This window comes from Lithobates pipiens, unplaced genomic scaffold (assembly GCF_037356315.1).
Source record: "Lithobates pipiens isolate NorthernLeopardFrog02 unplaced genomic scaffold, aLitPip1_a1.2 Scaffold_3, whole genome shotgun sequence".
Lineage (NCBI taxonomy): Eukaryota > Metazoa > Chordata > Amphibia > Anura > Ranidae > Lithobates > Lithobates pipiens.
This window is the reverse complement of record NW_027507790.1, coordinates 195,340,577-195,368,504: the sequence shown is the minus strand read 5'-3', so window position 1 is coordinate 195,368,504 and position 27,928 is coordinate 195,340,577. Positions and strand designations below refer to the sequence as shown.

At 42.5% G+C, this 27,928-nt stretch overlaps 1 protein-coding gene across 5 annotated transcripts in view; it reads left to right on the top strand.

Moving 5' to 3' along the window:
* KIF2A (kinesin family member 2A) overlaps positions 1-27,928 on the top strand; it is a 127,972-nt gene that overhangs the window by 72,594 nt on the left and 27,450 nt on the right. For 3 of the 5 annotated variants that reach the window (XM_077462672.1, XM_077462673.1, XM_077462675.1), the window contains exons 10-17: positions 5,662-5,752; positions 8,253-8,316; positions 8,916-9,007; positions 17,247-17,389; positions 17,747-17,951; positions 21,031-21,141; positions 24,642-24,709; positions 26,729-26,842. In XM_077462672.1, coding sequence (XP_077318798.1) covers positions 5,662-5,752; positions 8,253-8,316; positions 8,916-9,007; positions 17,247-17,389; positions 17,747-17,951; positions 21,031-21,141; positions 24,642-24,709; positions 26,729-26,842 — 888 coding nt within the window. The remainder of the gene's footprint in view (positions 1-5,661; positions 5,753-8,252; positions 8,317-8,915; positions 9,008-17,246; positions 17,390-17,746; positions 17,952-21,030; positions 21,142-24,641; positions 24,710-26,728; positions 26,843-27,928) is intronic. The other 2 variants (XM_077462677.1, XM_077462676.1) reach the window with 1 other exon arrangement.

The following is a 27,928-nucleotide window of genomic DNA, read 5'->3' as shown; positions in this document are numbered from 1 at the left end:
AAATTACACTTTGCTGTAATGTAAAGTAGTGAGTGTACAGCTTGTATAAATGTGTAAAATTGCTGTCCCCTCAAAATAACGTAAAACACAGCCATTAATGTCTAAACCGCTGGCAACAAAAGTGAGTACACCCCTAAGTGAAAATGACCAAATTGGGCCCAAAGTGTCAATTTGGCTGTGCGGTTTAGACATTAATGGGGACAGCAAATTTACACTGTTATACAAGCTGTACACTCACTACTTTACATTGTAGCAAAGTGTAATTTCTTCAGTGTTGTCACATGAAAAGATATAGTAAAATATCTACAAAAATGTGAGGGGTGTACTGTACATATATACCGTACATGGATCAAAATTAATTCTGTCCCTGCTGAACCAGCTGAATTGTTTTATCGGTCGACTTGTGTACAACCAGCCTGTTGGAAAATGTGCTCTCTATCACTATAGGTAGTATGTATAATCTGCAGGCAAAGCTCCCCACTGTCAGCAGATTGAACGAAAGGAAATTACCCATATGTGGCCAGCCTTACACTGGTTCTTATCTTTTTGATGACTGGAAATTGACAGAAATCACCAGACTGTCTAGTCATGACAGTGACTCACTCTACCAGATCTTGTGAAAATGCAGACTTAATGAATTGTGAATGAAATTTTTTTTATTATGCTGAAATAGGACAGTAAAAGTGTTAATAACTTAAAGTGTTTATAAAAGCAGGTTTGTTTTTATCTTAATAAATTCTATGTATTAAGAGTAAAAACCTTCTGTGTGCAGCAGCCTCCCTAACCCTTACCTGAGGTCCCCCTCTGTCCAGCAAAGTCCAGGACTGTCTCAGCTGTCCGAGATTCTCCATCCTGATTGGCTCAGACACAGCGCTATTGGCTGCTGCTGTCAAAGTCAGCTAGCCAACCGGGGGAGAGCTGACTGGGCTGGGTCAGGGCTCCGTGTCTGAATGGACACAGGGAGCTGTGACTCGGGTGCCCCATAGCAAGCTGCTAGCTGTGGGGGCACTAAACAGGAGGGAGGGGCCAGGAGCACAGAACAGGTACCCAAGAAGAAGAGGATCCGGGCTGCTCTGTGCAAATCCACTGAAATAGAACAGGTAAGTATAACATGTTTTTATAGCAAAAAACAAGACTTTGTAATCCCTTTAATAAATAAATAAGAAAAATAAGAGTACGCTGACTGTAATCGGGATAGATATGATGGCTTAGCAGTCACTGGTTGAGAGAAGACTTTAAAGCAGGTGTCTGCTGGTAAACCTAGTTTAGCTTATAAACAAACAAGCTCACTAATGGCTGCTAATCCTCTACTGTCTTGAACACCTCACCACTGTGACACGTTTCTTAGTCAAAAGAGTGAGGAGATAATTACAAGGACCGGGTGATGTGTTGTCTTGCATCTTTTGCTTACGTAAAGTGATAACAGGTCTGTCTTCTAAAGCTTTGCCATACGCTCGTAGAATTTAGTTTGTACAGAAATTCTGAAAATGTATTAGTCAGAGAGTGTTTGCTATTGCCATCATCAAGTCAACTGATTTTGTTCAAACGGTCTTAAAATGTTCTTTCAGGCCTGCTACTTCAAAGTATAACTTAGACCCCTTTCACACCACACCGCCCATTGCGTCGGCGGTAAAACGCCGCTATTTTTAGCGGCGTGTTACCGCCGGATTTCGGGCGCTAGCGGGGCGCTTTAACCCCCCACTAGCGGCCGCGAAAGGGTTAAAACCGCCGCAATACGCCGCAATAGCGGCGTTTTGCCGGCGGTATTACAGCGATACCCCATTAATTTCAATGGGGAGCAGCGGTGGAGGAGCGGTAAACACACCGCTCCAAAGAAGCTGCTGGCATGACTTTTTTCTGACGTCCTGCCAGCGCACCGCTGGCTTTCACACTACATACAATGGTGCAGCTTCTTTAGGGCGGATTGCAGGCGCTATTTCTAACGCTATAGCGCCTGCAAAACGCCCTGGTGTGAAAGGGGTCTAAAGGCAAACTTTTTTGTTTTGTTTTGTTTTGGATGGAGTGGAGAGGTATTGGTCAGTCAGTTTTTATTGCTGTCTGTGTCTTTGTTAGGGAGATTTAACCTCTCTATTTGTCCTGTTTACAATTATCAGTGAAAGTAAAAGCAAATCACAAATTTTAGGTTGTTACCAGAAAAGTAATAGAGGGGAAATCTTCCAATAGGGACAGTAATTCTGGTTACCTGGGGGTCCCCAATGAATTCCCTATATTTTCAACAATTTTGGCTATAAGACAGGAAGTGAAGGGAAATATCCCCAATAGGACAAAGATTGCAAAAATAATCCTTACTGGGGTTCTACCTCTTCCTTACTATATTCAAATGAAAACAAAAGTTTTGCATGTAGTTCTACTTTGATGGAATTCCAGATGTATTAAAGAGAAACTTCAGTCACTCCTCAAATTCAAGCAGCATCTAAAAACTGCAGTGATGACGTGCCTACTTTTCTTAATTCTTCATTCTGCAATGTAAAAGACAGCAGCTTGTAGCTCCACTGATCTTGTATGGTCACAATGGGTATTTTAACTGAGGGCAGCTGAAGCCAGCACCCTCCGTTTCTAGGGAATTCATGCACCTACTCCGCCCTCCGCAATACAAGTTTGTGTGCTTGCAGTACTTGGCTAATCCACGCATGTGCGTTTATAGCGGCACATAGTGAGACCGCGCATGTGCAGTATACATCGGGGTCAGCTCTCCCCTGCCCTCCTGTAGTTCTTCTTCTTTGCCCCCTCTCCAGCTCCCCTTCACTCACAGAAAATGAAAAAAGCCTGAAGACTCCTGGGATTTCTGATGCATCCCAGGAGTCAACAAAAGCAGATGTTTGATGTCTTTTGCTTAAGCAGGAAAAGTAGAAAGTGGACAGAAACTATGGAGAGAAGGTATTTGCAGCTAGGGAATGTGTTTTTGGTGTCCATTTATATTTGGGGGGGGGGGGGGGGGCAGTGCTGTTGAAGGAAGTTTAAAAAGTAACTAAAGAACCGCTTTAATTAGGATTTGTTTGTCCCTAGCATATGCTTGTTAAAATAGTAAAAATTGTACAAAGTAAAAACTTTGTGTACAGTTGGAAATTTTGAAAAACTATTTGTTTATTTAAAAACCACTATCAGTCAAGACTTATTGTCAGTTTGATCTTACTAACCATTTGAAAGTTTTAGTTTTTATAACATTTGCTCAATTTTCTAACCAAATTTGACTGGTGTATGGTCTGCTTAAAGCGGGAGTCCGCCGGGACTCCGCGTTTTTTTTTTTTTTTTTTTTTTAAAGTCAGCAGCTACAAATACTGCAGCTGCTGACTTTTAAAATAGTGACACTTACCTGTCCAGCGCGCCCGCGATGTCGGCACCCGAAGCCGATCTCTAGATTGACACTCGGGTGCTGCCGCCGCCATCTTGGGTATGGGAATCAGGAAATGGAGCCTTTCGGCTTCATTTCCCGGTTCCCTACTGCGCATGCGCGAGGCGCGCGGCGCAATCAGGACGGTCCCCGCTGCCTCTGGGATCTGTGTGTTTCCCAGCAGGCAGCGGGGCACTTGTGCAAAGGGGCGGGCACTTGCGGAAAGGGGCGTAATCTACGCCCCTTTCCGCAGACAGCTATCCCGGAAGTGGGTGCAGTTACCTGGATTATCCAGGTAACTGCACCCCCCTCCCCCCTGAAAGGTGCCAATCGTGGCGCCGGAGGGGGGGGATTCCGATGAGCGGAGGTCCATTTTAGGGTGGACCTCCGCTTTAGGTCGGTTATAACCTTGCTTTCAGTATTTGCATTTTCCAAGATATTGCTGCCTCCACTGTGGATGTGGTAGGTGATTGTTACTTTGTCCACACATCAATTCTACAGGGATAGATGGACGTGAGCTAATTACTGATCTGCTCCAGGCAAATATGTCATAAATTCCTTTTATACTACAATGTGTAATTATCGAAGACCGATTCATGGCAGAAATGTGCAAGCCCAAGGGTGACCAGGCTTGAACTTTCAGCCCCAGGTTCATACCGGTGCGCTATCCAATATTGCATGTTATTCTCACCCCTTTGCAGTGCAAATCACATGCTATTCCTGTGCAATGCGATTCCAACTATACAGATAGTATGGCTGAATTTGCATCGCATTCGGATCAAACTAGCACAGGACCCTTTTTGCCATCTGATTCATGTCTGAAATGACAGTCCAAACTGTGATATGCAAACTGCTTTGGGGGCGACAGTAACTTTCTATTGACACTCCCAGCAGTTTGCATAGTGCAATGTAAACTGCCTTATGAGTCGGCTGCAATACGGGAACCCGCAGTGAATTTGCAGTGTTCCCGCATTGCACAAGTGTGAACCGATCCTTAAGGGACCTGTGGTATGCTAATACAGGACAAAGCAACAGTTTTCTTCTTAAGTGTATGTAAAGTTTTGGATTGAATAGGGAAGGATAAGATCTTGTGTCAACTTCTTATTGTTGTCTGTGTCCCTACTGGGGACTTGTCATCAAGCAGAAAAACATATGAAATAGTAAATTGCCATAAAAGCAAGAGGAGAGGGGAAATCTGCCAATGCTAACAAATGTGGTGGCAGCTGTCTAAATTGGGAACTCCATTTAGTTTGAAGGTTTCCTCTAATTTCCTGTTGTCTGTCCAAAATGGGAAGTGAAGTGAAATCATTCTAGCAGGACATAGACTTTTTTATTTACCGATTTGATTTTTAACCCTTTCCTGCTCAAACAAAATGTCATGGCGACACATACACTTCAGGTCACTAGCCTGGGATAAACATTCTGTCCGTGAAGTGCCAGGAAACCTAATATGTACTGTACATAAGTGTTCTGAGTCAGTGGCTCATTAAGTAGTAAACTGTGGAGAAGTATGATTGTCCCAGAGCTTGCAATATCTATTCTGCTCTCTCTCTCTCCTTGTCTCACACAGAACACAGAGGCATCCTTTGGCTCCTGCTGCTGGCAATAAAATCCTGTGGGGGGCGGGGCTGAGCCACACTGTGTCTATGGACGCACTCAGAGTGACGCGGGATTACGTGCAAACATGTGCCCCAATAGCACGCGCAGAAGAAAAGGACTGAATAGTTCTGTCAGGGGACACCATAATGGAGGTTAGGGGTCTGCTCTGTGAATGAACATTGCACAGAGCAAGCAAGTGTAACATGTATATGTTTTAGCAAATAAAATAAAAAAGATGACCCCTCTGATGACCCTCCGTTCACATTACATGTAGCGGGAAGGAGTGTTCCTGCTCGCAATTTTCAACACGAGATTCTCGCCCAATTCTGCATGTCGCTTTCACTTGAATGGGCTGCCCAATGTGCATTTCTCACCCAAAAGAAGATCCCCCTCCTTATTGGGTGACAGGCGTCACGTGATTTTAAAAGGCGCACAATCACACTGTTTGGGGTGCCATTTAGAATGAATGGCAGCCAAACATGCATCACATTTTTTGCATTGATTGTTGAGCAATCTGGAATCATGCACAGAACCTCCGATTATGCTCGCGATTCCAAATCAAAAAGTCTAAATGGGGCCTAAAGGATACTGGGCTTCTAATCCAAGTAATTGCAGTGCAGTAAAATATGTTGAATTCGAATCAGCTACTTTCCATCATTTTATATCGAGATCTGTAAACATGTAATTATCTGCTTTTTGTTTTTCAATAGGTTTACTGCAAGACCTCTGGTAGAAACCATCTTTGAAAGGGGAATGGCCACTTGTTTTGCGTATGGGCAAACTGGAAGCGGTAAAACTCATGTAGGTTTTATTCCTACAATATCGGGTTCTATGACATGAACATTAAAAGAAAAGCAGTTAGCTATTGTTATAGTCTGTTCCCTTGTTGTTGGTGCCACAGCCACTTTATGCAATAGGAAACTGAGTGATTATGTATTTGAAATCTGTTAATCTCATATGCTCGGCCATGGGCATATTTGCAGTTAGAAACAGTCTGGTTCGAGTATATGATCTGTGATCAGAAGACCGAAGGGACAATAGCGTGTACTGGGAACAGCCAATCAGATATGTGCTTTAATATTCATTAGAAAATGACTTTATGGTTGCAATAGTTCTCATTTCACAAAAATACCCAGGTAGAATATTATAAATTTCTTGTGTATTTTTTCCAGTGTTGTACGAGGTGGCATAAAATATCAAGCTGCAGTGACACTTAAAGTGGTTCTAAAAGCCCTGAGGTTTTTTTTAACGAACATGTTATACTTACCTGCTCTGTGCAGTGGTCTTGAACCTCCTGTTCTGGGGTCCACCACTAGCAATCTTGGCTCCAGCTCTTCTGTGTCTGCCACTTGCTATGGGGGCTGTGTTTGTCCCTAGTGCAGCTTGGCCTTGCCCCCCTGCTCCCTCCTCTCAGGTTTGATTGACAGAACCTGGACCCACTGGCTCCTGCTGGTACCTGTCTGTGAGGAGAGAAAGAGCCATATTGCACTCAGGCACAGTGTGGCACTGAAAGAGCAGCCAGGTAATGCATTAAAGGGGAACTTAAGTCAGAAAAGGAAGTCCTGCTAGATCAGCCCTTATGCAGTTATAGCTATGTAAAACATTAAAAATAAGCGCCTGTACCCTTTAACCACTTGCATACTGTGCACTCATACCCCCTTCCTGACCAGGTAAATTTTCAGAATCGTCACTCTTTTGAATGACAATTGTGCAGTCAGGCAACACTGTACCCATATGAAATCTTTATCTTTTTTTCACACAAATAGAGCTTTTGGTGGTATTCAATAGTAGTGGGTTTTTTATTTTTTGTGCTATAAATCTAGCACATGTATATAGCAAAAATTACACCCCAAAGTACATTCTGCTACTCTTCCTGAGTATGACGATATCACATGTGTGAGACTTTTACACAGCCTAGCCACATAGTGAGGCCAAAAGTTAAAGTAGTACGTTCAGGAGTTCTAGGAGCATAAGTTGCATATCTCATTTCATTCCTACCTATTACACTTTTGAAGGTCCTTGAGCACCATGACAGTGGAATTACCCACAAAATGGAACCAACTTTTTGGAAAGCAAACACCCCAATGTATATTCTATGAGGCATGGGCTGCAGACAGGTACTCGGGTACTCTGATGGCCTGGGGACAGGTACTTGGGTACTCAGTACTCATATGGACTGTGACAGGTACTTGGGTACTCAGATTAACTGTGGCAGGTCCTCTTTATGGGGGAGAAGGTGCAGGGCAGGCAGGCAGTCAGTCAGTGTGATTGGTGTGTACTGTAAGCAGTAACGAGATGTTTCCACAATCTCCTTCTCACACACTATCGGTGTGTGAGGAAGAGAACCCGGTAACATCTCGTTACCACTCTGTTTACATTTAGTGATCGGCTGTGAAAGGATCACAGCCGATCATGTGGTAAACCACCACTGGTCAATAGCTGTTTACCAGCGTCGGTGACGAGCAGTGTTCCCGGGACCAAACTGCCACCGATGTGCATGCATAGCACGCTCGCGATCGCACGCATGTGCCGTGCAAACTGGGGTGGTACCATCTGTGATCTGATCACGTGGTAAACAGCGGTCTCCCCGTGACAAGCTGCCACCAAAGGAACAGGATGCACGCACACGATCGTGTGCATTCCCTGTTTAAATGGACGGATGACATATGATGCTCGCCCAGACCGGCAAGCGGTTAATCACCACTGGGATTTTCATTGGCCCTTTACCACGATCTGTGATCAGCCAAGGACTCGGCGATCAGAGTGCAAGAATGGGAGGACTTCCTTGTAGGCCCGCCCGGCATTTTAAGCCCACGCTGTAACTGTCTCATAGATATACCGTGGGGGCCAAGTAGTTAAAACAGTCTCTAGACTTTAACAAGATGGCAGCCTCCAGCAAAAAAACAGGAGCAATGCTGGAGGCAAGTTACAGCGCACACTCCTTTTGGTGTCATAATGTGGAATGTATGTTTCTTGCTAAAGAACATTTTATATTTTTTTTTTATAAAGTTGTTATAGCATTTGAGACACTGCTGCCTCTGACTGCTGGTCTCAGCAGTGAGTGAGACTTTGGAGTGAGATTTGGTGATGCCACCACTGTATTGCTCACCGTTTTCCTTCATGGAGTGCCTGACATGAGCCTTGCCGTTGCCAAAATGGTTGCCTCCACACTGCAAAACAGGTCATGGTAAATCAATATTGGGGAAAAATTAGCCGTGGGGAGGCCACAGTCAATACTGGCGCTTTTGTAGTTTGATGAATCAAGGCCCTTCCTTTCATGCAAATTTACATTTCTTTACAGACCATGGGTGGTGATTTTTCTGGAAAGAATCAAGACTGTTCAAAAGGAATATATGCACTTGCAGGTAAGCTTCTTGTATGACGTGTTGGAAGAAAAATATCTGTTTGTGTCTCCCCCCCCCCCCCCCTCCTCCTCCTTTTAAAAAACAAAAAAACTTCTGCCTTGCACCACTGGGGTCCTTGGTCAGAATCCTGTCCAGGACACTATCTGCAAGGAGATTGCATGTTCTCTTTGCTTGTGTGTGTTTTCTCTGGATATTACAGTTTCCCTTCCTTACTATCCCCCCAAAAAAGACATGCTGTGACAGGTAATTGGCTATTGCCTGAATTGGCCATAGTATGTGGGTGTATGTATGCATGTGAGTTGGAGACCTTAGATTGTAAGCTTGATGACAGGGACAGATGTGAATGTACAGTATGCAAAGCGCTGTGTACATTGTCAGCACTATATAAATGCTTGTAATAATCAATTTCCAAATTTTATATTGATCATTAGTTACCCAATATTTACCTTGACTTGGATAACTTTGCTTGTTGCTTCAGTAATGTTTTTCCTTGTTTTATAAATCTACTTACAGGCCCTATTCGCCTAGGGAATGTGTGTGGGTTTTTAAGTGCTCGTCTTTATGGCTGCCTTTTATTTACTTTTGTTTTCCATCCTCAGCGCGAGATGTATTCCAAATGCTGAAGAAACCAAACTATAAAAAACTAGAACTTCAAGTATATGCTACATTTTTTGAAATCTACAGTGGTAAGGTAAGTGTAGAGGTCTGACACTTAGGTGATTATTTTTGGTAGTGATTGTGATCAAATAAAAGTATTTGTACAATGTTTATTTATTTTTTTTTAGTTTTTTTTATTTTTTTTTTATTACCGTATATACTCGAGTATAAGCCGAGATTTTCAGCCTCTTTTTTGAGGCTGAAAGTGCCCCCCTCGGCTTATACTCGAGTCATCGCTGTCTGCCCGCTCGATCAGCGTGTCGAGCAGACAGACAGCGGCCATTCTATGATTCAAAAGCCGCGCCTCCGGCTCCGCCTTCGCCTGTGATAGGCGGAACACTGAATTTCCCAGCAGCCTGTGTTCCGCCTATCACGGGCATCGTCTCATCCTCGTACTACGGACGAGGATGATATGACGTCCGTGATAGGCGGAACACAGGCTGCTGGGAAATTCAGTGTTCCGCCTATCACAGGCGAAGGAGGAGGCGCGGCTTTTGAATTTTACAATGGCCGCCGACGAAGAGGGCACGGGACGGAGGCAAGGCAAGGCACGGCACGGGACAGGACGGGACGGGACGAAGGCAAGGCACGACACGGGACGGAGGCTCGGGACAAAGGCTCGGGACACAGGTAGGCTGGACACACACACACACACACACACACACACACACACACACACACACACACACACACACACACACACACACACACACACACACACACACACACACACACACACACACACACACACACACGGATGGAGACACACACACACACACACACAGGGATGGATGGATACACACACACACAGGGATGGATGGATGGATGGAGACACACACACACACAGGGATGGATGGATGGATGGAGACACACACACACACAGGGATGGATGGATGGATGGAGACACACACACACACAGGGATGGATGGATGGATGGATGGAGACACACACACACACACAGGGATGGATGGATGGATGGAGACACACACACACACAGGGATGGATGGACGGATGGACACACACACACACACAGGGATGGATGGACGGACACACAGGGATGGACGGACACACAGGGATGGACGGACACACAGGGATGGACGGACACACACACAGGGATGGACAGGCATGTCTCACCCTCGGCTTATACACGAGTCAATAAGTTTGCCAGTTTTTTTGGGGGTAAATTGGGGGCCTCGGCTTATATTCGGGTCGGCCTATACTCGAGTATATACGGTACTATTTTACTGTGTATGCTCTTTTGCCCACTTTGTAGCCCGTTGTATATAACTAGGTGGATTGACATTGTCATTGGCTGACAGCTGATCACGTGGTAAGGGGTCGAGATCAACCCCTTACTCCGATCTGTGATCCAGCGAGTCTCATAGACTCACTGATCAGAGCGTGCCACGCGCACCCTTCAGGGAGCGCGCAGGCCTCTCGTGCACGGGACGGCATCAATAGATGTAATGCAGGTCCGCACTGTAGCCGTCATTCAGCTATAGCGTGGATCTCTAGAGGTTAAGGTTAAACCGATTCTCCTCCAATCTCATAGTGTGGCCCCATGTCCTCACTCTCCTTGAGATCTGTCTCCATCCTTGATTGCCCCAGTGGTTCTCCCCCTAGTGAATAGTTTGCATTTATGTTTTTTTGCCCCCAAGTGCATTTAATTTACATTTCTCCACATTAAACCTCATTTGCCATGCATTAGCCCATTCCATTATTTTGTTCAGCTCTTTCTGTAAAATTTCTATATCCTGATGTGAAGTTATTGCCCTTCTTTTTTTTTTTTTTGTCTGCCAAAACTGAGATTGAGCGATTTATCTCATCCTCTATATCATTTATGAATAAATTGAAAAGGATTGGTCCCAAGAAAGAACCTTGGGGTACCCCATTTACGTCTGAGTATACATTATTTATCACTACCCTTTGGACACGCCCCTGTAACCAGTGTTTTTTTTTTTTTTTTTTAACCAAGAACAAACCTTATGGTCCATGCCTGCGGACCTCACCTTGTAGGTTAAGCCTCTGTGGGGGACTGTAGCGAATGCCTTTGCAAAATCCAGGTACACTAAATCCACAGGCCTATCCCCGGTCTAGATAGCAACTCGCTTCCTCATACAATGTTAGCAGATTGGTCTGGTAGGTAGTAAACCCATGCTGATAACCACTTATATTTTTTTCCTCAGTAAATTTGTCTTTTTTTTTTTTTTTTTTTTTTTATATATATTGGTACCACATTGGCTGTTCTCCAGTCAGCTGGTACAGATCCTGTCAGTATGCTGTCCGTAAACATTAGAAACCAAGCTATAACCTGACTGAGTTCTGAGGACTCTCAGGTGCAAGCCATCTGATCCTGGTGATTTATTTGTATTAAGTTTATCAAGTCTTTCCTTTACTCCGGCCTCTGTTAGCCACGAGGGTATGCCTTGTAATGTGTCGCTAACAGTACTGTCGTGGTCGATATAACGCCCCCCCTTTTCTGAGTAAAAACTGAGGAGAAGGAGGCATTTAGTACGGTTGCCTTCTGTCTCATCCGTAACCATCCTCGTCTTTTATATGGGCAATGTGCTCTGATTTTGCCTTTTTACTGTTGATGTATCTAAAAAAAAGTTAGATTTTTTTTACTCTCCTCCACTTTTTTGGCCGCCCTGATTGTGTTCTTACACTTCTTATTGCATTCCTTGTGTTGGAATTCTGATGGTGACCCATCCCCTATATATTGTTTAAAGCAGGGCTCGACAAAACCCGGGCGCCAGGTCGCATTTGCGACTAGAATTAGCGAACTGGCGCCTGGGGCAGCACAGCTGGGGGTATGCTGTCTCCGCGGACCCCCCCCCCCGGCGCGATCGCGTCGGGCTGCGCCGCCGCCGGCCGGTAATTTAGCCCCCGGCTTTGAGGCCTTCTACGATCCTATGGTTCCTTCTGGAATCTGGCGCTCTCTTGTGGTGGCCGTTGGAATTACAACCAGCAATGCTAATGGATGCAATGCTAATTTTCCCTGCCTGCCAGCCTATCTTCCTTCCCTTTACTCAGAACCCCTAAAAATTATATATATATTTTATTCTAACACCCTAAAGAATAAAATGGTGGTCGTTGCAATACTGTCTGTCACACCGTATTTGCACAGCGGACTTACAAGCGCACTTTTTTGGGGAAAATGTATTTAATAAAAAAAAAAAATAAGACAACAGTAAAGTTAGCCCAATTGTTTTTAATATTGTGAAAGATAATGTTGCGTCGAGTAAATCGATACCAAACATGTCATGCTTCAAAATTGCGCCCGCTCATGGAATGGCGACAAACTTTTACCCTTTAAAATCTCCATAGGCGACATTTAAAAAATTCTACAGGTTGCACTTTTTTTTTTTTTTTTTAAATTGGTTTTTATTGAGAAGAAATTTTTCTTTTAACAAAAGGAGAATCAGGTTGCACTTTTTAAGTTACAGAGGAGGTCTGGGGCTAGAATTATTGCTCTCACTCTACCGATCGCATCGATGCCTCACATGTGTGATTTGAACACCGCTTTCATATATGCGTTCGCTTCTGCACGCAAGCTTGGCGGGACAGGGCGCGTTTAAAATATATATATTTTTTTATTTTAACTTTTATTTTTATTTTTTTCACTGTTCTTTAAAAAAAATTAAAATGTGTGTCACTTTTATTCCTATTACAAGGAATGTAAAAATCCCTTGTAATAGAAAAAAGCATGACAGGTCCTCTTGTATATGAGATCTGGGGTCAGAGAGACCTCACATCTCATATTTACACTAAAATGCATTTTAAAAAAAAATTGTCATTTGAAAAAAATAAATAAAATGTCCCTCTAAGAGCTATGGGCAATGACTTGAAGACAGGTGAGGGGCTTGGGGCTGTCTTCCCCTCACTCGCTCCATGTCAGGCCAGGGACAGGTCCAGATCGCCGTCACGGACCCGGCTCCTAACTTTTTTAGCTGGCTCCTAGATTCCAAGCAAATTTGTCAACCCCTGGTTTAAAGGCCAATTTTGTTCTCTTTAATAAGGCTTTTTACATTACGGTTTAGCCATCCAGGTTTCACCTTCGCTTTTCTATATTTATTGCCCATTGGAATCACTGTGTGATACCTTTTGTTTTAATATGCTCCTAAAGCATTCCCATTTTTCTTCCATGTTCAATGTATCTAGGATTGGGTCCCAATTGATGTCGTAGTAATGACCACAGTTCTGAAAAATTGACTCGTTTGAAATTTAGTGTTCTTGTGCTTTCCTAGTGCCTCCTTTTTCTATGTTTTATGGTAAATGTGATCATCACAGATCCCACTTTAAAGCAGTCCCACAGTGTCCTTAGTTCCCCATCACATCAGCATCCCCTATACATTACAGTGCAGTCTCTTTTTAAATTAAAGGGGTTGTAAACCCTCGTGTTCTTTCACCTGTCACTGAGCAGCCCCACGTTTTGCTCACCTGAGCCTGTTCATTCCCACGGCGGAAACCTCTCTGCCTGGGGTTCTCAGCTCTTGATTGGATAGATTTATAGCAGTGCAGCCATTGGCTCCTGCTGCTGTCAATCAAATCGAACGACGCGCCCGCACGGTAACCCCCCAGGGAGAGGGCTTCTCCAAGGGGGTTTACCGATGTGGGGAGGAGCCGCAAGTACCGTTGAGGGATCCTAGAAGATGATGAACAGGTCCACTCTGTGCGAAAACAAACTGCACAGTGGAGGTAAGTATGTTATGTTTAAAAAAAAAATAAAAGAGTTCACAACTCCTTTAATGTAACAAGGACTGCTCTGTAAACTGGGGCACTGTGATGTAAAGGGGACATTGTAATATAAAAGGGACTGCACTTTAATGGTGCCACATTACAGCTCCTCCTGCCCCCTGCCCTGTGGATAAAATTACATCGTCGGACGGGCAGAGGAGCCGGGAGAGGGGAGACAGGCATGGAGTCAAGGAGGTGAGCAGGGACTGTGGTCTGTGATAGGCCTGTGTGGACTGCGGTCACCGCTTACCCTCATCTGTGTGTCCCAGACCGCAATAGGCCACAGACCGGCACCGCCTTGAGGGTTGGGAACCCCTGTGTTAGAGCTTTATATGTTGCTAACAAACCAGATACTTGGTCATGAAATGATCTATATTATGAAAAGACTACTGGAGTAACCATTGCTTGGCTTTCTTTTAAAATGCTAGTAGTTTGAATGTCTGACTTTCCTTCTTTCTGATCCTGACCTCGAATAATCAAGGCAGAACTCCTGGTTTGCATGCTTGTTTCCAGGAATGCAGAAAATGGGCAACTAGCATTTTCAAAAGCATGTAAGAAATGGCAGTTAGCTGTTTGTCAGGTTTTCTTTGTGCAGTGAATATTTGGTGAGACACAAACTTCAGATTCTGCTTCCATAGTGTTCTTGTGTACCAAAGAAATGGTTGTTGGCAACAGGTCTTGTTTAAATATCAGTTTTCCTTTTCCTGTCACGCACCTATGAAAATCTTGAGTAATTTAAGGTCAGCAGATAATCTGCTGAGCCTATAATTGGACAAATTATTCTGAGCAGATTAGGCTCTGACAAAAAAAAGCAGCCCTTGTGGTATACTTAATATGATCAGTTTCATTTTTGGGTGTTTAAGCCACTGGCTCTTAGAAGTCAGTACAATTCCCACTGGCGTAAGACATTACATAAACAAATGTAGGGCTTTGCAGCAAGGAAACACTTTTTCTCCTGGTTGCACAGAGCCAAATGGAACATTGATCTGCAATCTGGTCCTGATTCCTGTCTTCAGTTACTTTAGTTGCTTGTAGCTAAATGACTTCCTTTGACCCTCAGTGGATGAGAAAGAACTCTCAACTCTCCATTAATGGCATCCGTTGAGGAACATAGGTCCCACCTCTGTTTGTGAGTTTTGGTCCTGATTTTTTACAAAACCATGCCATGCTAATAGTGGAAAATGTTGTCCTAGACTGGCCTACAGTTTTTTTTTTTTTGCTTTGTTTTTTATTTTTTATTTTTATTTTTTTTTTGTGTCCAGTCTTTTGGTGTTCTCTATGGACTCCAGGAACAAGGATTTTACAGTGCGTGCAAAAATATATTTTTCTAGTGTAGTGATATTAATTTCAAATGTATTTTCTGTATTTGCAATAGTGCAGATACACATTAACAAAACAAAGTTTTGAATTGGAAAAAAAATTTGAATTAAAATAGAGGAAAGGATGGAGTCGTCAGGGGGCGGCATTTATTGCGAGTCAAATAACACCTTGCTCATAAAAGAACAAATCAAAATACATTTTAACAAAAAAAAATTCTGCTTCAATAAATGTTTAATAAGCATATTGCATAATGAGCAGACAACAGAAAAATATCAGGTTTCTCAGTGATACGTAAGTAGATGTAAATTACAAGGTATGCACAGCCAATTCTCAAAGTAAATAAGAAACTTGTGTATGTTAATAACATGACAATGGACAGTTAATGGTGGGGAAGTTCATTTTCAAGGTGGGTAAGTCTTCGGGTTCCTTTAAGGCGCATAGAAGAGGGAGAGACAACACACTAGGAGTATACGTTGTGCAAAGAGAAGAAGTCCCCAAACAATAGGAATGGCCTGGTGAACTGCCTACACCTCCTGAGGGGGGTGTCTCCTTAAAGTGTAACTACACCCAAAAGGGGAAGTTCCACTTCAAGTCCTCCTCTGCCACATTTGGCATGTCATTTTGGAGGTGGGGTTTAACTTGTTTTGGCAGGTACCCTCTCCCACTTCCGCCCAGATCACCTAGGCCAGTGATGGCGAACCTTGGCACCCCAGATGTTTTAGAACTACATTTCCCATGATGCTCAACTACACTGCAGAGTGCAGGAGCATCATGGGAAATGTAGTTTCAAAACATCTGGGGTGCCAAGGTTCGCCATCACTGACCTAGGCTATGCAAGCAGAAGTTCTGCTTCCGCAGTCTTCTGCAGTCAGGACCATTCCCAAAGCACGGCAGGCAGCCAATTGTTAAGCCGAAAGCAGTATAGCCAGCTTCGAACAGGATGCTGCCACCAGGAACCCAAAGGCTAGGGAAGAACTAGCTAGGGTCAGGATGGTGCTGGATCTCCCTGCACAGGTAAGTGTCCTTTTAAGTCAGCAGCTGCAGGATTTGTAGCTGCTGACTTTTCAAATGTTTTTTCCCTGAGTAAATCTTCCCTTTAAACAAGAAATAGTGATGGGAACACCATCTAATAAGGTGTAACTATAACATTTTTATATACACATACATACCTGTCACTCCCAAGGTCTTGGTTAAAGAACAAGGTTGGATGAAAGTAAAATGTATTGCTGGTGCTACCCAGGAAACATGCCACTATGGAAAAGCCACAAAGTGCATCTTAAAGGATAACTAAACCCAAGAAAAAAATGTATTGCAGCTTACAGTCCTTAGAAGGTAGTGGCTGCATTCATTTTGTTTCTTTTATGTTTTACCTGTTGACCTTGGTAGAGGTGCAGTGTCCCTGCAATTTTCCTTCTAGCTATCCTCTGTAAACTACCAGTTGCAGATATTTTGGGGATTTTGCCTCTGGGTGCGACTGCAGGCTTTTTCCAATTATTTTAGAGAAAAATAACTTAAATGTGACTCATTAAAGATTTTGGATGTGCATGATTTGAATGGCATATGTTCTTAAGACATTTGCTGGACTTATGTTTTCAGTGTAGCTGTGGCAGTATGCTTGGAAACTGGGTGTCTGAGAACCCCAAGTTACCAGCAAGCATATAGTTAAAAAAAAAAAAGTGTGTGTGTATATATATATATATATTATAGTTTGTGTGTGTGAACAAATGGAGGTGTTCTGGATTAAATTAGCCAATTTGCAAACTGTATTAAAAATAGGACAAAAAAATGTTTATTGCTTTTAGAATAAAGATGTGAATTAAAAAATGTGCATGATAGTGGTGCACTGAATGGAAATTTTGGCACCGAAAATGCAGGATGGTCTTGGCTAAAAACTGAAAACGACTATGAATTTATTGCTATTATTGGCACTTTTAGTGCAAGAAAAGCTCAAGAAAAATGTATCTCGTTAAATTCTATGTATGTTCTCACAGCAGTCCGTCGCAGTGTTAAAAATCCAGTTCTTGAAACTAGGAATGAGTTTTAATGTTTTATCCTTTTTAATTTATCATTAATATGAAGCCCCTCGTGATCTAGTCTCAGTGACTTCACAGTTTGAAATCAAAAAAGCTGTATATATAATATCACAGAAGTACAAAGTTAAAAATATGAAAAATAGGTTTACGTATAAATGAGCATGATATCTCCACTATTTCCAGGTCTTCGATTTGTTGAATCGGAAAACCAAGTTGCGTGTTTTAGAGGATGGCAAGCAGCAAGTGCAGGTCGTCGGGCTGCAGGAAAGGGAAGTGAAATGTGTGGAAGATGTCCTGAAACTGATCGAGATCGGCAACAGCTGCAGGTACATTCCATACAATATTATATGTTCAGTGCCGAGACCAGCAAAGCAACATTGACAATTACTTTGACAGCTCTAAAATATAGGATTTCCCCTTAGTGACCATGGTTCCTTATGACAAATGGGCAAATCTTCTGCCAAGAGCATAGACTGTTATAAAAACTTGGCATAGGGTCTAACCCTTCCCCACTCTATCCAGAACAAAAAAGTCAAATGTTTTACCCTTATGTACACTTTCCATTACATAGGTCTGTATACAAAGGTTTGTGCCATGGTAGGCTTGTTTGTAAGATTGCTCTGTGCTGCCATATTGTCCGGTATGAATAAAGGCTTTTTTTTTGGTTTCTTCCTTGGCATTAGAACCTCTGGCCAAACCTCAGCCAATGCACACTCCTCTCGAAGTCACGCCGTGTTCCAGATAATCTTACGAAAGAAAGGAAAGCTCCATGGTAAATTTTCTCTAATTGATTTGGCCGGAAACGAAAGGGGTGCAGACACTTCGAGTGCAGACCGACAAACACGACTTGAAGGGGCTGAGATAAACAAAAGTTTATTGGCTCTAAAGGTTAGTTTTTAAACTTAGTTTGAATGAAATTGGGATAATAAGTGCAACATCTACTGGGCTCCATTCACACCTGAGCAGGCATTTTTTTTTTGAGTTTTGCAAGCGTATTACAAGCATTTTACATGTGCATTCAAACTTTCAGTGTTTACATTTTAGCCAATAGAACGCACTAGGGAGAGGAGATTGGAGGTGGAGAGCTGCTGTTTTGCCAGAAAACGGGCAACAAAACACTTGTAAAATGCTCATGTTAAATTTTTGTTCAAGCATTCCCATTAAAGTCTATGGGGTCAATCCTGCCTAAAAGAAGCTTGTGTACTTTTTGGAGTGACAAGCATTTTGCTACAAGTGACATACTGCTCAGATGTGAACAAGGGCCATTGAAATGAATGGGTTTTTTTGGGGGTTTTTTTGTGAGTGTATTAGAGCTTTAAGCAGTAAATCGCTCAGATGAATGAGACCTTAGGAAGGTAATAAAATACTGGACTTGGGTTCCCATGGTGACAACCATCTTGCTTTGGCCATTGCAGTGGGGGACCCTGCTATCTCTGCTGAATTTTTCAATTATTTTAGGGTGAGGAAGAATGCAGCAGGAGGTGTGAGACACTAAAAGCATAGGGGCTGGTAACCTTGAGAGATTGAAACCATGCAATTTAGCCCACAAAAGTCTGCTGTTAGGTGACATAGCTTGCATGCAAGTATTGCCGATTATGCATGCTTCAAAATCAAACTACTATGGGGAAAAAAGTTTTTTGAGCCCCTGCAGATTTTAAAGGTTTGCCCACTTACAAAAAAATTAGTCTCTCATTTTTATCATAGGTGTATTTTAAATGAGAGACAAAATATCAACCAGAAAAAACACATAAAACAAATAGAGTTGCAGTTCAATGAGCAAAATAAGTATTTGATCCCCAAGCAAAACATGACTTGGCACTTGATGGAGAAACCCTTGTTGGCAAGCAGAGGCAAGATGTTTCTTGTAGTTGGTTACCAGGTTTGCACACATCTCAGGAAAGATTTCAGTCCATTCTTTACAGATCTTCTCTAAATCCTTAAGGTTTCAGCTGCCTCCATACATTTTCTATAGGATTAAGGTCTGGAGACTGACTAGGCCACTCCATGACCTTAATGTGCTTCTTCTTGAGCCCCTCCTTTGTTGCCTTGACGTGATGTTTTGAGTCATTGTCATGCTGGAAGACCCATCCATGACCCTTTTTCAGTGTTCATGCTGAGGTAAGAAGGTTTTCATCCAGGATTTTACAATACATGGCCCCTCAGTGCGGCAAAGTTGCCCTGTACCTTTAGCCAAGAAACGGCCCCAAAGCATAATGTTTCCACCTCTGTGATTCACTGTAGGGATGGTGTTCTTGGGGTCATAGTGAGCATTTTTCTTCCTTAAAACATGTTGAGCATGTCAAAGAGATGAATTTTGGTCTCATCTCTCCACAGCATTTTCACCCAATCCTTCTTTGAATCATTTAGATGTTCATTGACAAACTTCAGATGGGCCTGTACATGTGTCTTCATGAGAAGGGGTACCTTGCGGGCGATGCAAGATTTCAATCCATGGCAGTGTATTGGGTTACTAATGGTTTGTTTGGTGACTCTGGTCCCAACTTCCTTGAGATCATTCAGAAGCTCCTCCCATGTACTTCTTGGCTGATCCCTCGCTTTTCTCATGATTGTCCTTACCCCATGAGGCAAAATCTTGCATGGAGCTCCAGACTGAGGACGATTGATGGTTATTTTGTATTTCTTCTATGTGCGAATAATCGCTCCAACAGTTGCCTCCTTCTCACCATGCTTCTTGTTGATGGTCTTGTAGCCCATTCCAGCCTTGTGCAGATCTGCAGTCTTGTCCCTGACGTATTTTGTAAGCTCTTTGGTCTTGCCCATGATGGTGAGGTTTGATTGGAAGAAATTGTAGACTGGTGTCTTTTATACATATAACTGAATGAAATATATATATATATATATATATATATATATATATATATATATATATATATATATATAATATTTGGAATCGCCTTCTTAAATTGATAGGACTAATCTGTATACCACACGAGCACATACTGTAGCCAGTCTGTGGGAACCAGAGTTATGGTTGGTAGGGGTTCAAATACTTATTTTATTCACTGAACTGCAACTCAATTAACTTTTGTATTGTGTGTTTTTTCTGGAGTTTTGGTTGATATTCTGTCTCTATCATTTGGACTGGGTTCACACTATTGCGCCTGCAATCCAAATCGCAATAACAGTAAATTTTGACCGGCTCTCTATGGAGCCAGTTCATATATCTCCGCTGCAACTAATTCAGCCAAAATTCAGGCTGATTGGACCTGAAACGATGAAGAGGGATGCACCGGACTACTTTGAGCTACAGGGCACACTCTACCAGAGCGGTTAGTGCTTTTTGGGCAGTGCGTCACCAGACCCCCATGTCTCAGATCTGCAAGGCCGCAAGTTGGTCTTCAGAGCATATATGAGCAAGATTTTATCAGGTGGATGTAAGGAGGAATGAGGATATCGCCTTTGGGCACAGTGTGCTGCTGGCAGCAGTATAAGTCCCAATTTCTGGGGCTTTCCTATGGGTTGTCTCCCTCCCCTGAAGTAGCATTGATATGGGACGCCCCATAAAGTAATTACTTCAGGCTCTGTGTCCCATGATTTGTAACAGCTTACCTGTAAAATCCTTTTCTTGGAGTACATCATGGGACACAGAGGTCCCGCCCCTCTCTTTATGGGGTTTTAATTAATATTGCTTGGCTACAAAAATTGAGGTACTCCTGGGAGGAACAGGGGTTCTATAGGGGAGTCGACTTCCTGTATTGGGTATACCAGTGTCAACAACTGAAGGTGGCTATAACCCCGTTAAGTAATTACTTTAGGCTGTGTGTCCCATGATGTACTTCAAGAAAAGGATTTTACAGGTAAACTGTTATAAAAATCCTATTTTTAAAGAATAGGCCACTCAATTATAGAAACTACTAAAACGTGGGTCACAATTGGGAGTTTTATCAAAAGTGAAGTGTGAAATGTTGTGTATATTCTCTTATTTTTTTTTATTTTTATTTTTTAGGAGTGCATTCGTGCTCTAGGGAGGAATAAACCACATACCCCGTTTAGAGCCAGTAAACTAACTCAAGTTTTGCGGGACTCTTTTATCGGTGAAAACTCTCGCACATGCATGGTAAGATTTGCTTTCATATTTTAGTTTCCTTAATTGGAAGGATCCTATTCAGCAATATGTTTGTTCTTCCTTACAATTCAACTTGTAGTGGTTGATGGAGGTTTTGTGGTGCAACTTGAGCGTTTCCCAGACCCCCCCCCTCCAAACTCAGATGGTGTTAGTGTTTCCCTCTTATACCTCCTATTCTCATTTATGCTCTGTCATTTTACTCATGAAAAAAACTTCTTAGAAAACTTCTGCTAAACTTTATTTATCCCTGCTGCTAAACATGTTTTTCTCATGGTACATTAGTGGAAGTGGTACGTTTTAATAGATATAAATATTTTTGAACAACCCTAGCCTATACGCACAATTGACAGTTCTTTGTAGTAATATTAATATTTAATAATGGCCAGAGAAAAATGGAGACAGAACGAAAAGATCCCCTTTATCTTGGTAGTCATCAGGTGAAAAGCCCCTATACACTGTAGTTGGTGGAAAGAATACCCCTTACATTGACGATTACAGGTCCATATTGCTGCTTAGCTGAGTGATGTTGGTGTCAGAACTATGCAGATGAGCGATCAAGCCGCCCCTGCTCAATGCCTAAGGAACCTATAGAAATCCTTTGGGGAACACTGAGGAAGGCCGCCACATGTACAGATGATGCTGCTACATTAAGGCACAAGACAAGAGCATAAAGGGATCTGATTATTACAGTGAGGTTAAATCTGGGACTATCTGGATCAGATTTTTTCGTGGCTTTAATAATGCACTTACCGCTTGAGTAAGATAGTGCAGCCTACAGTAACCCACAGCATTAGGCACATTTACTTTTCGTGTGCATAGAGTGGTAAAAATGTGTTGATTTGGTGTGCTGTTTGTGCATATCTGCATTTCCACCCCTTAAAGACGTAAACCTCAGTGGAAAAAAGAACAAAAACCTGCAAGACAAAGGCATAATGTGCTAGTATGCATCGCATACTAGCTCATTATGAAACGCTTACCTTATAATGAAGCCCTGCAGGTGGACACCGCTAAAATGACCGACATCTTCCCCCGTGTTTCTTCCAGGGTCGCGGGCTCCAGCACTGTGATTGGCCAGAGCCACGATTACGTCACTCCTGCGCATGCGTGTGGGAACCGCTGGTCACAGCACAGGCCCTGAAGAAACAGCACAAGCAACCGTTCCTTCAGAGCGCATGCGCTTATGATGTCATCGGCGCAGTATACAGTGAATATCTCCCAAACTATGAAATTTAGGAGATTTTATTTACAGTACCTACAGGTAAGCCTTATAGGCTTACCTATAGATACAAATACAGGATGCAAAAAATAAATGGTTTACTTCCTCTTTAACCACTTACAGACCGGACCATTTTGCTGGTCCAAGACCAGGCCACTTTTTGCAATTCGGCACTGCGTCGCTTTAACTGACAATCGCCCGGTTGTGCGATGTGGCTCCCAAACAAAATTGACGTCCCTTTTTCCCACAAATATAGCTTTCTTTTGGTGGTATTTGATCACCCCTGCGGTTTTTATTTTATTTTTTGCGCTATAAACAAAAATAGAGCGACAATTTTGAAAAAAACTCATTTTTTACTTTTTGTTATAATATCCCCCAAAAATATATATAAAAACTTTTTTTTTCCCTCAGTTTAGGCCGATACGTATTCTTCTACATATTTTTGGTAAAAAAAAAAAAAGCAATAAGCGATTATTGATTAGTTTACGCAAAAGTTATAGCGTTTACAAAATAGGGATAGTTTTATGGCTTTTTTTTTTTTTTTTTTTTTTTTTTTTTTTTTTTTACTAGTAATGGCGGCGATCAGCGATTTTTATTGTAACTGTGATATTGCGGCAGACACATCGGACATTTTTGACACATTTTTGGGACCATTGTCATTTATACAGTAATCACTGCTATATAAATGCAGTGATTCCTGTGTAAATGACACTGGCAGTTAAGGGGTTAACAGTGGGTGGCAGTGTAGGGGTTAAGTGTTCCTAGGGGTGTGTTACTAACTGGGGGGGCTGGGCTTTCATTTAGTGAACACTGATCTCTGCTCCAATCACATGGAGCAGAGATCAGCATCACTAGTTGCTAGGCAGAATGGGGAAATGCTGTTTACACGGCATTTCCTCCATTCAGCCGCCCCGTGAGACGATCGCGGGTATGCCTGCGGCGATCGAGTCCGCGGGACCCACGACCGGACTCACGGGGGTCCGGACCGGCATGCAAGCATGCCGCTGCTGGCGCGCTTGCGATGGCAGGGCGGCATTGAAGATTGGACGTACCTGTACGCCAATATGCCTGCCCATGCCATTCTGCCGACGTACATCGGCGTGTGCCGGTCGGGAACCGGTTAAAAGCCAAGCCTCCCCAAAACAATGTAATAAAATGTGGAAACACATGAGTTTTCAGTTGTGCGTCACTGCTCTGAGTATACCTGGTTGATATACTCAGGTGTTGCCAGAGGATGCCTGTTACGGGGAAATGCGTCAAGTGGACCCACATCTATGACGTCATCACACACGGGTCCGCTGACAATTCGTGTGGCTGTGCTTGTGGAGTTGTATACCGTTGATTGATGCTTTTAAACATTTAAGTGCAAGACTAATAAAATCCTTTTATTGACATACTACACTGCTTCTACTCTCTACCTCCTTATGAGATTTAAACTGAATGGAATTGGTCTGCTTGAGTGGTTTTCTTATATGATCCGTTTGTCATGCACAGCAGTGCTGGAATATACCAATGGGGCATACACCTTTCCTAAAAGTCTGGTGTGAGAGCATCATTTCTCTATACATGGGCATGTTTGATCGCTATAATTTGAGATGAACCCTGTCCAGTAAGAGGCATGAATATCTGTGGGGGATAGTGCCTTCTGTTCTAAGGCTTACCATACATGGTTCAAATCTTGGGCTGCTCAGCAGGAACCATCTGAGATTCAAACCATTAATGGGCAGGCTGAATGTACCAAGTTGGTTGGTCGATCGATCAGCTTTGGTACAACCAGGCTACCCGATTCTCTTGTGATTTATCTCTATCGGCTGCTATAGTCGCTAGCGATAATTGCGGTCTTATCCCAGTAGGGACGGCTTCCCCCACTGGGCGAAGGCAATTGCTGATTCCACTGTCAACACTATCTGTGTTGATGGGGGAGTAATGCAAATTTCTTTCCTGCAACCCATGGTTGCAGGAAAGAAATTCGCACTGCCTATGGCCTGCCTAAGAAAGTTCTAATCTGCTTTGTAAATATGCCACTGCCTAGATATGTGCCAATATCTAATTCCAGGAAGTACATGCAGACCACTGATGATAGCTGAACAAAGGTTGCATCAGACATTTACAGAGAACAGATGAAAACATTGTTAGGGGTAGGAGTATACTGTGTCCTACTTTAGATGGCTGCAATAGGTACACTTTAAATGCACTTTGCTAAAAAAAAAAAAAAAAAAAAAAAAAAAAATCTCTCTAATGAAGTCAAATAATTGAGTAAAAATTTTAATTTTAGATTGCTACAATCTCTCCTGGTATGGCATCCTGTGAAAATACTTTGAACACTTTAAGATACGCAAACAGGTATGCAATATTCCATGCTAGGTTCTGGATTTGTGCTTTCATGATTGTGGTATGCAAGACTAATTATGGTACAGTGTTTGTGTATTTTTTAGTTTATAGAGTACACATGCTCTGTGTATAATATGAAAGTGCATGACTGCTCTGTGTTTCCCTGCTGTGTGGTCTTTTTCCTATATATCTGTGACTAACAAGCCATCTAGGCAGGTCTGGGGTGGCAAATTATATAGTGAACACTGATTTCTCCTCTGAGCTGTACATGTTCATGGGTGGTCACAGAACTTTTTTCGGGGGGGGAAAGGGGCAGCATCTTTTTAAGGTCACCCATGCTCCGCCCCTTTTCAACGATGTCATGAAGGGGACTGGCTTGGTAATCATATAAAGCGCAGGAATGCAAAGGTTTGAGAAATCTGATGCAAATGCTTAATAGAAGGATCAAGTTACTATTTTTAAATCCCTACCCTGCACCTGCGTAAATTATCATGAAATTGCACTCTTAAGTGTTTTATGCAGAATTAAGTTCCAACAATAAATATTAACAATTATTAGCATAAAACATATCAGTGCCCATCAGAGCAGCTTCATCAGTGCCTATAATTGCAGCCCCATTGGTGGCCATCAGCGCAGCCTGTCAATGCCTGTGTCCCGTCCCAAGTGTATCCATGTAACCCCACCGCTCCGCAAGGCTTCAGTTTGTTTTGAGAAGATTTTTTATTTATTTTTATTTTTACCCCCTCTGATATTTCTGTCAAGATCAGAATGCTTATTGTCTTATGGCTTGCTTGCAGTTTCCAGATCAGTAACCCTCGGGGCATACCTTGAGAAGCACACACACCTGGACAATACAACCATGTTTATTTTGGGCACTCAGGCCTGCATTCTGTGCTCACCTGGCATGTGGTGCTCCAGGTGCTATACAGATCCAGTACCATGGTCCATTCCTCGAACATCCAGATCCCTTCAATGGTATCCCCACTGTGACGGATAAAGTCTGGGGGGGGGGGGGGGGTAGCGGCCCCTGAAAAGCTTATGCCAGTGTTCAATCTCCTGAAGATAATCTCCATAATATAAAATAAATATATAAGGCTGGCCATAGATGGAACAAATTTGTTTCATGGAATCACAGGTTGCAGGAAAGGGAATCGCTTGATTTCCACATCAGTCAGTCAATGTCAATGGGGGAAATCCCTCCCGCTGAGCCATGCGTTCTCCCGTCGGGAAACAGTAATTATTGCTAGCGTCCATAACAGCCACTAGCAATAATCGCATTTAAAATTAAACAGGCTGGTTGTACCTAAGTTGATTGATCAAATCAACTTGGGTACATTCAACCTGCCCATACATGGTTCAAATCTTTGGCTGGCTGAGGAATCCATTCCTTTGTCCTGTACTGTACTTCGTTATGGAATTTACAGGCACATCAAAATTCCTGTTTACATTCTCTTTTACTTTATAAGCAACATTATCAGTCTTTATTGCAGATGACCTTTGCATGGTCTGACACAAATCATGTATGGTATTACATATTGTACACAAGAGGTGAAGTCTACAAGTGAACATTATTACATGTTTCCTGTTGAAGTATTGATTTGGGGTGGCAGTTTATAATGAAGTGTATACTACCCATTGTTTTTGCATATTGATTTTTATCAAAGCTATGAACTAGAGATGAGCTAATCGTATGATTTGATTTGCAAGTGAATTGCAGCTCTTTGATGCTTCTGATTTGCTGAATTCATCCTCTACCCGATCTCTGGTGAGTTGGGGTTCGCATGAATCTGGTTATCATTCATGAGCTGGTTGAGTTTCAGTCAGTATAAAAATCTTCAGAAGAGTTGCAGGGTAGTAATTTGCCAGGCAAGCAGCCAATCGAAAATTGATTTTCCCATCCCTAGTTCTGACGTTATATGTGTTGGCAGTGTGAATGTTCTCTCTGCCTAACTGTGTGGATGGACAGTGATGAAATGTTTTGTGTCCTTCTCAACCTTTCCTCCATCTTTCTGCTGTGTCTTGGGCCTGCAGAGTAAAGGAATTTGGAATTAGTCCGTCGGATATTCCCTTCTCTCAGGGTGGCGGAAGTCGCTCTGATCTCTCTCCTTCCTATGAGTATGATGACTTCTCTCCTACGCTCACCAGGTCTAACCTGCCTTCTACATTTCAGATATTGTTATCACCCATGTGTATTGCTTTGGTCTCTGTTCTTTCTTTAATTCATGCTCTTCATTTCTAATGTGTTTTGCATGCTTATATGATTTTCCATTATAGTTTGGTAGCATGAATTTATTTTCTGTTGAGGTGTGTTTTTTGTTTGTTTTTTTTTTTTTTGTTTTGTTTTTTCCTTTCTTTAAGCTCTCATCTTGTAGAGATCTCCTTGTCGCACCTTTAAGCAACAGACAGGGAGTATCGGAAAGTTCCATCAGTTGACCTTCAATTCCTTTACAATTTATATGATTCCTTAATAGCCGATTCTACAGAGCTTTTAACTTCTTTCCTGTTTTGGCGGATAAGGAGCACAATTCACTTCTGCTAGATCAGAAGTTTTATTAGAATGGGTGTGCATTTTGAGCTATTGAACTCTGTAAACAGATTTGCTTCAACTCAGATGTTGGTGAGAGCCTGAAGAAGCATCTGTAGTGGAGATGAAAGCGCCACAATATGTCATAGGTAATTGTCATAGGTAATTAAAGTGATTTGTAATGATCACTTAAAACAAGCGATTCAGTTTAAAATATAAATGAAAGGCAAAACATTTGTGTAAAGATATAACCAAGAAATAATATATATACCCTTTTTAATAAGTAATCACATTCCCTCTGTTCTCAGCTGCATAAGGCCCCTTTCACACTGACGAACCGATCGGGTCCACCTGTCCGTTTTCCAGGCGACCCGATCGGACCATCCATTACTCTCTTTGGAGCAGTAGATTTTGGTGGATATGTGGATTTATATCTCCATGTGAGATAAAGATATCTGTGGAGCCTGTCGGCTTGTTATTGATTTGTACCGTCTGCAGCAGTTCAGAAATATACTGATCTTGGCAATGTATGGACAGGAACAGATGTGGTGAGGGCAGGTGGCCATAGCATGGCTTTCCACCATGGTCAGTTACAGGATTTGAGGATGTTCTTGTCCATAAGTACAGTGACTTTCATCAGAAAGGTAAATAAATGTAACCAGCATTTGTAGAATGTTAAAAAAAATGTGGTTTGCAATAAACCAGAG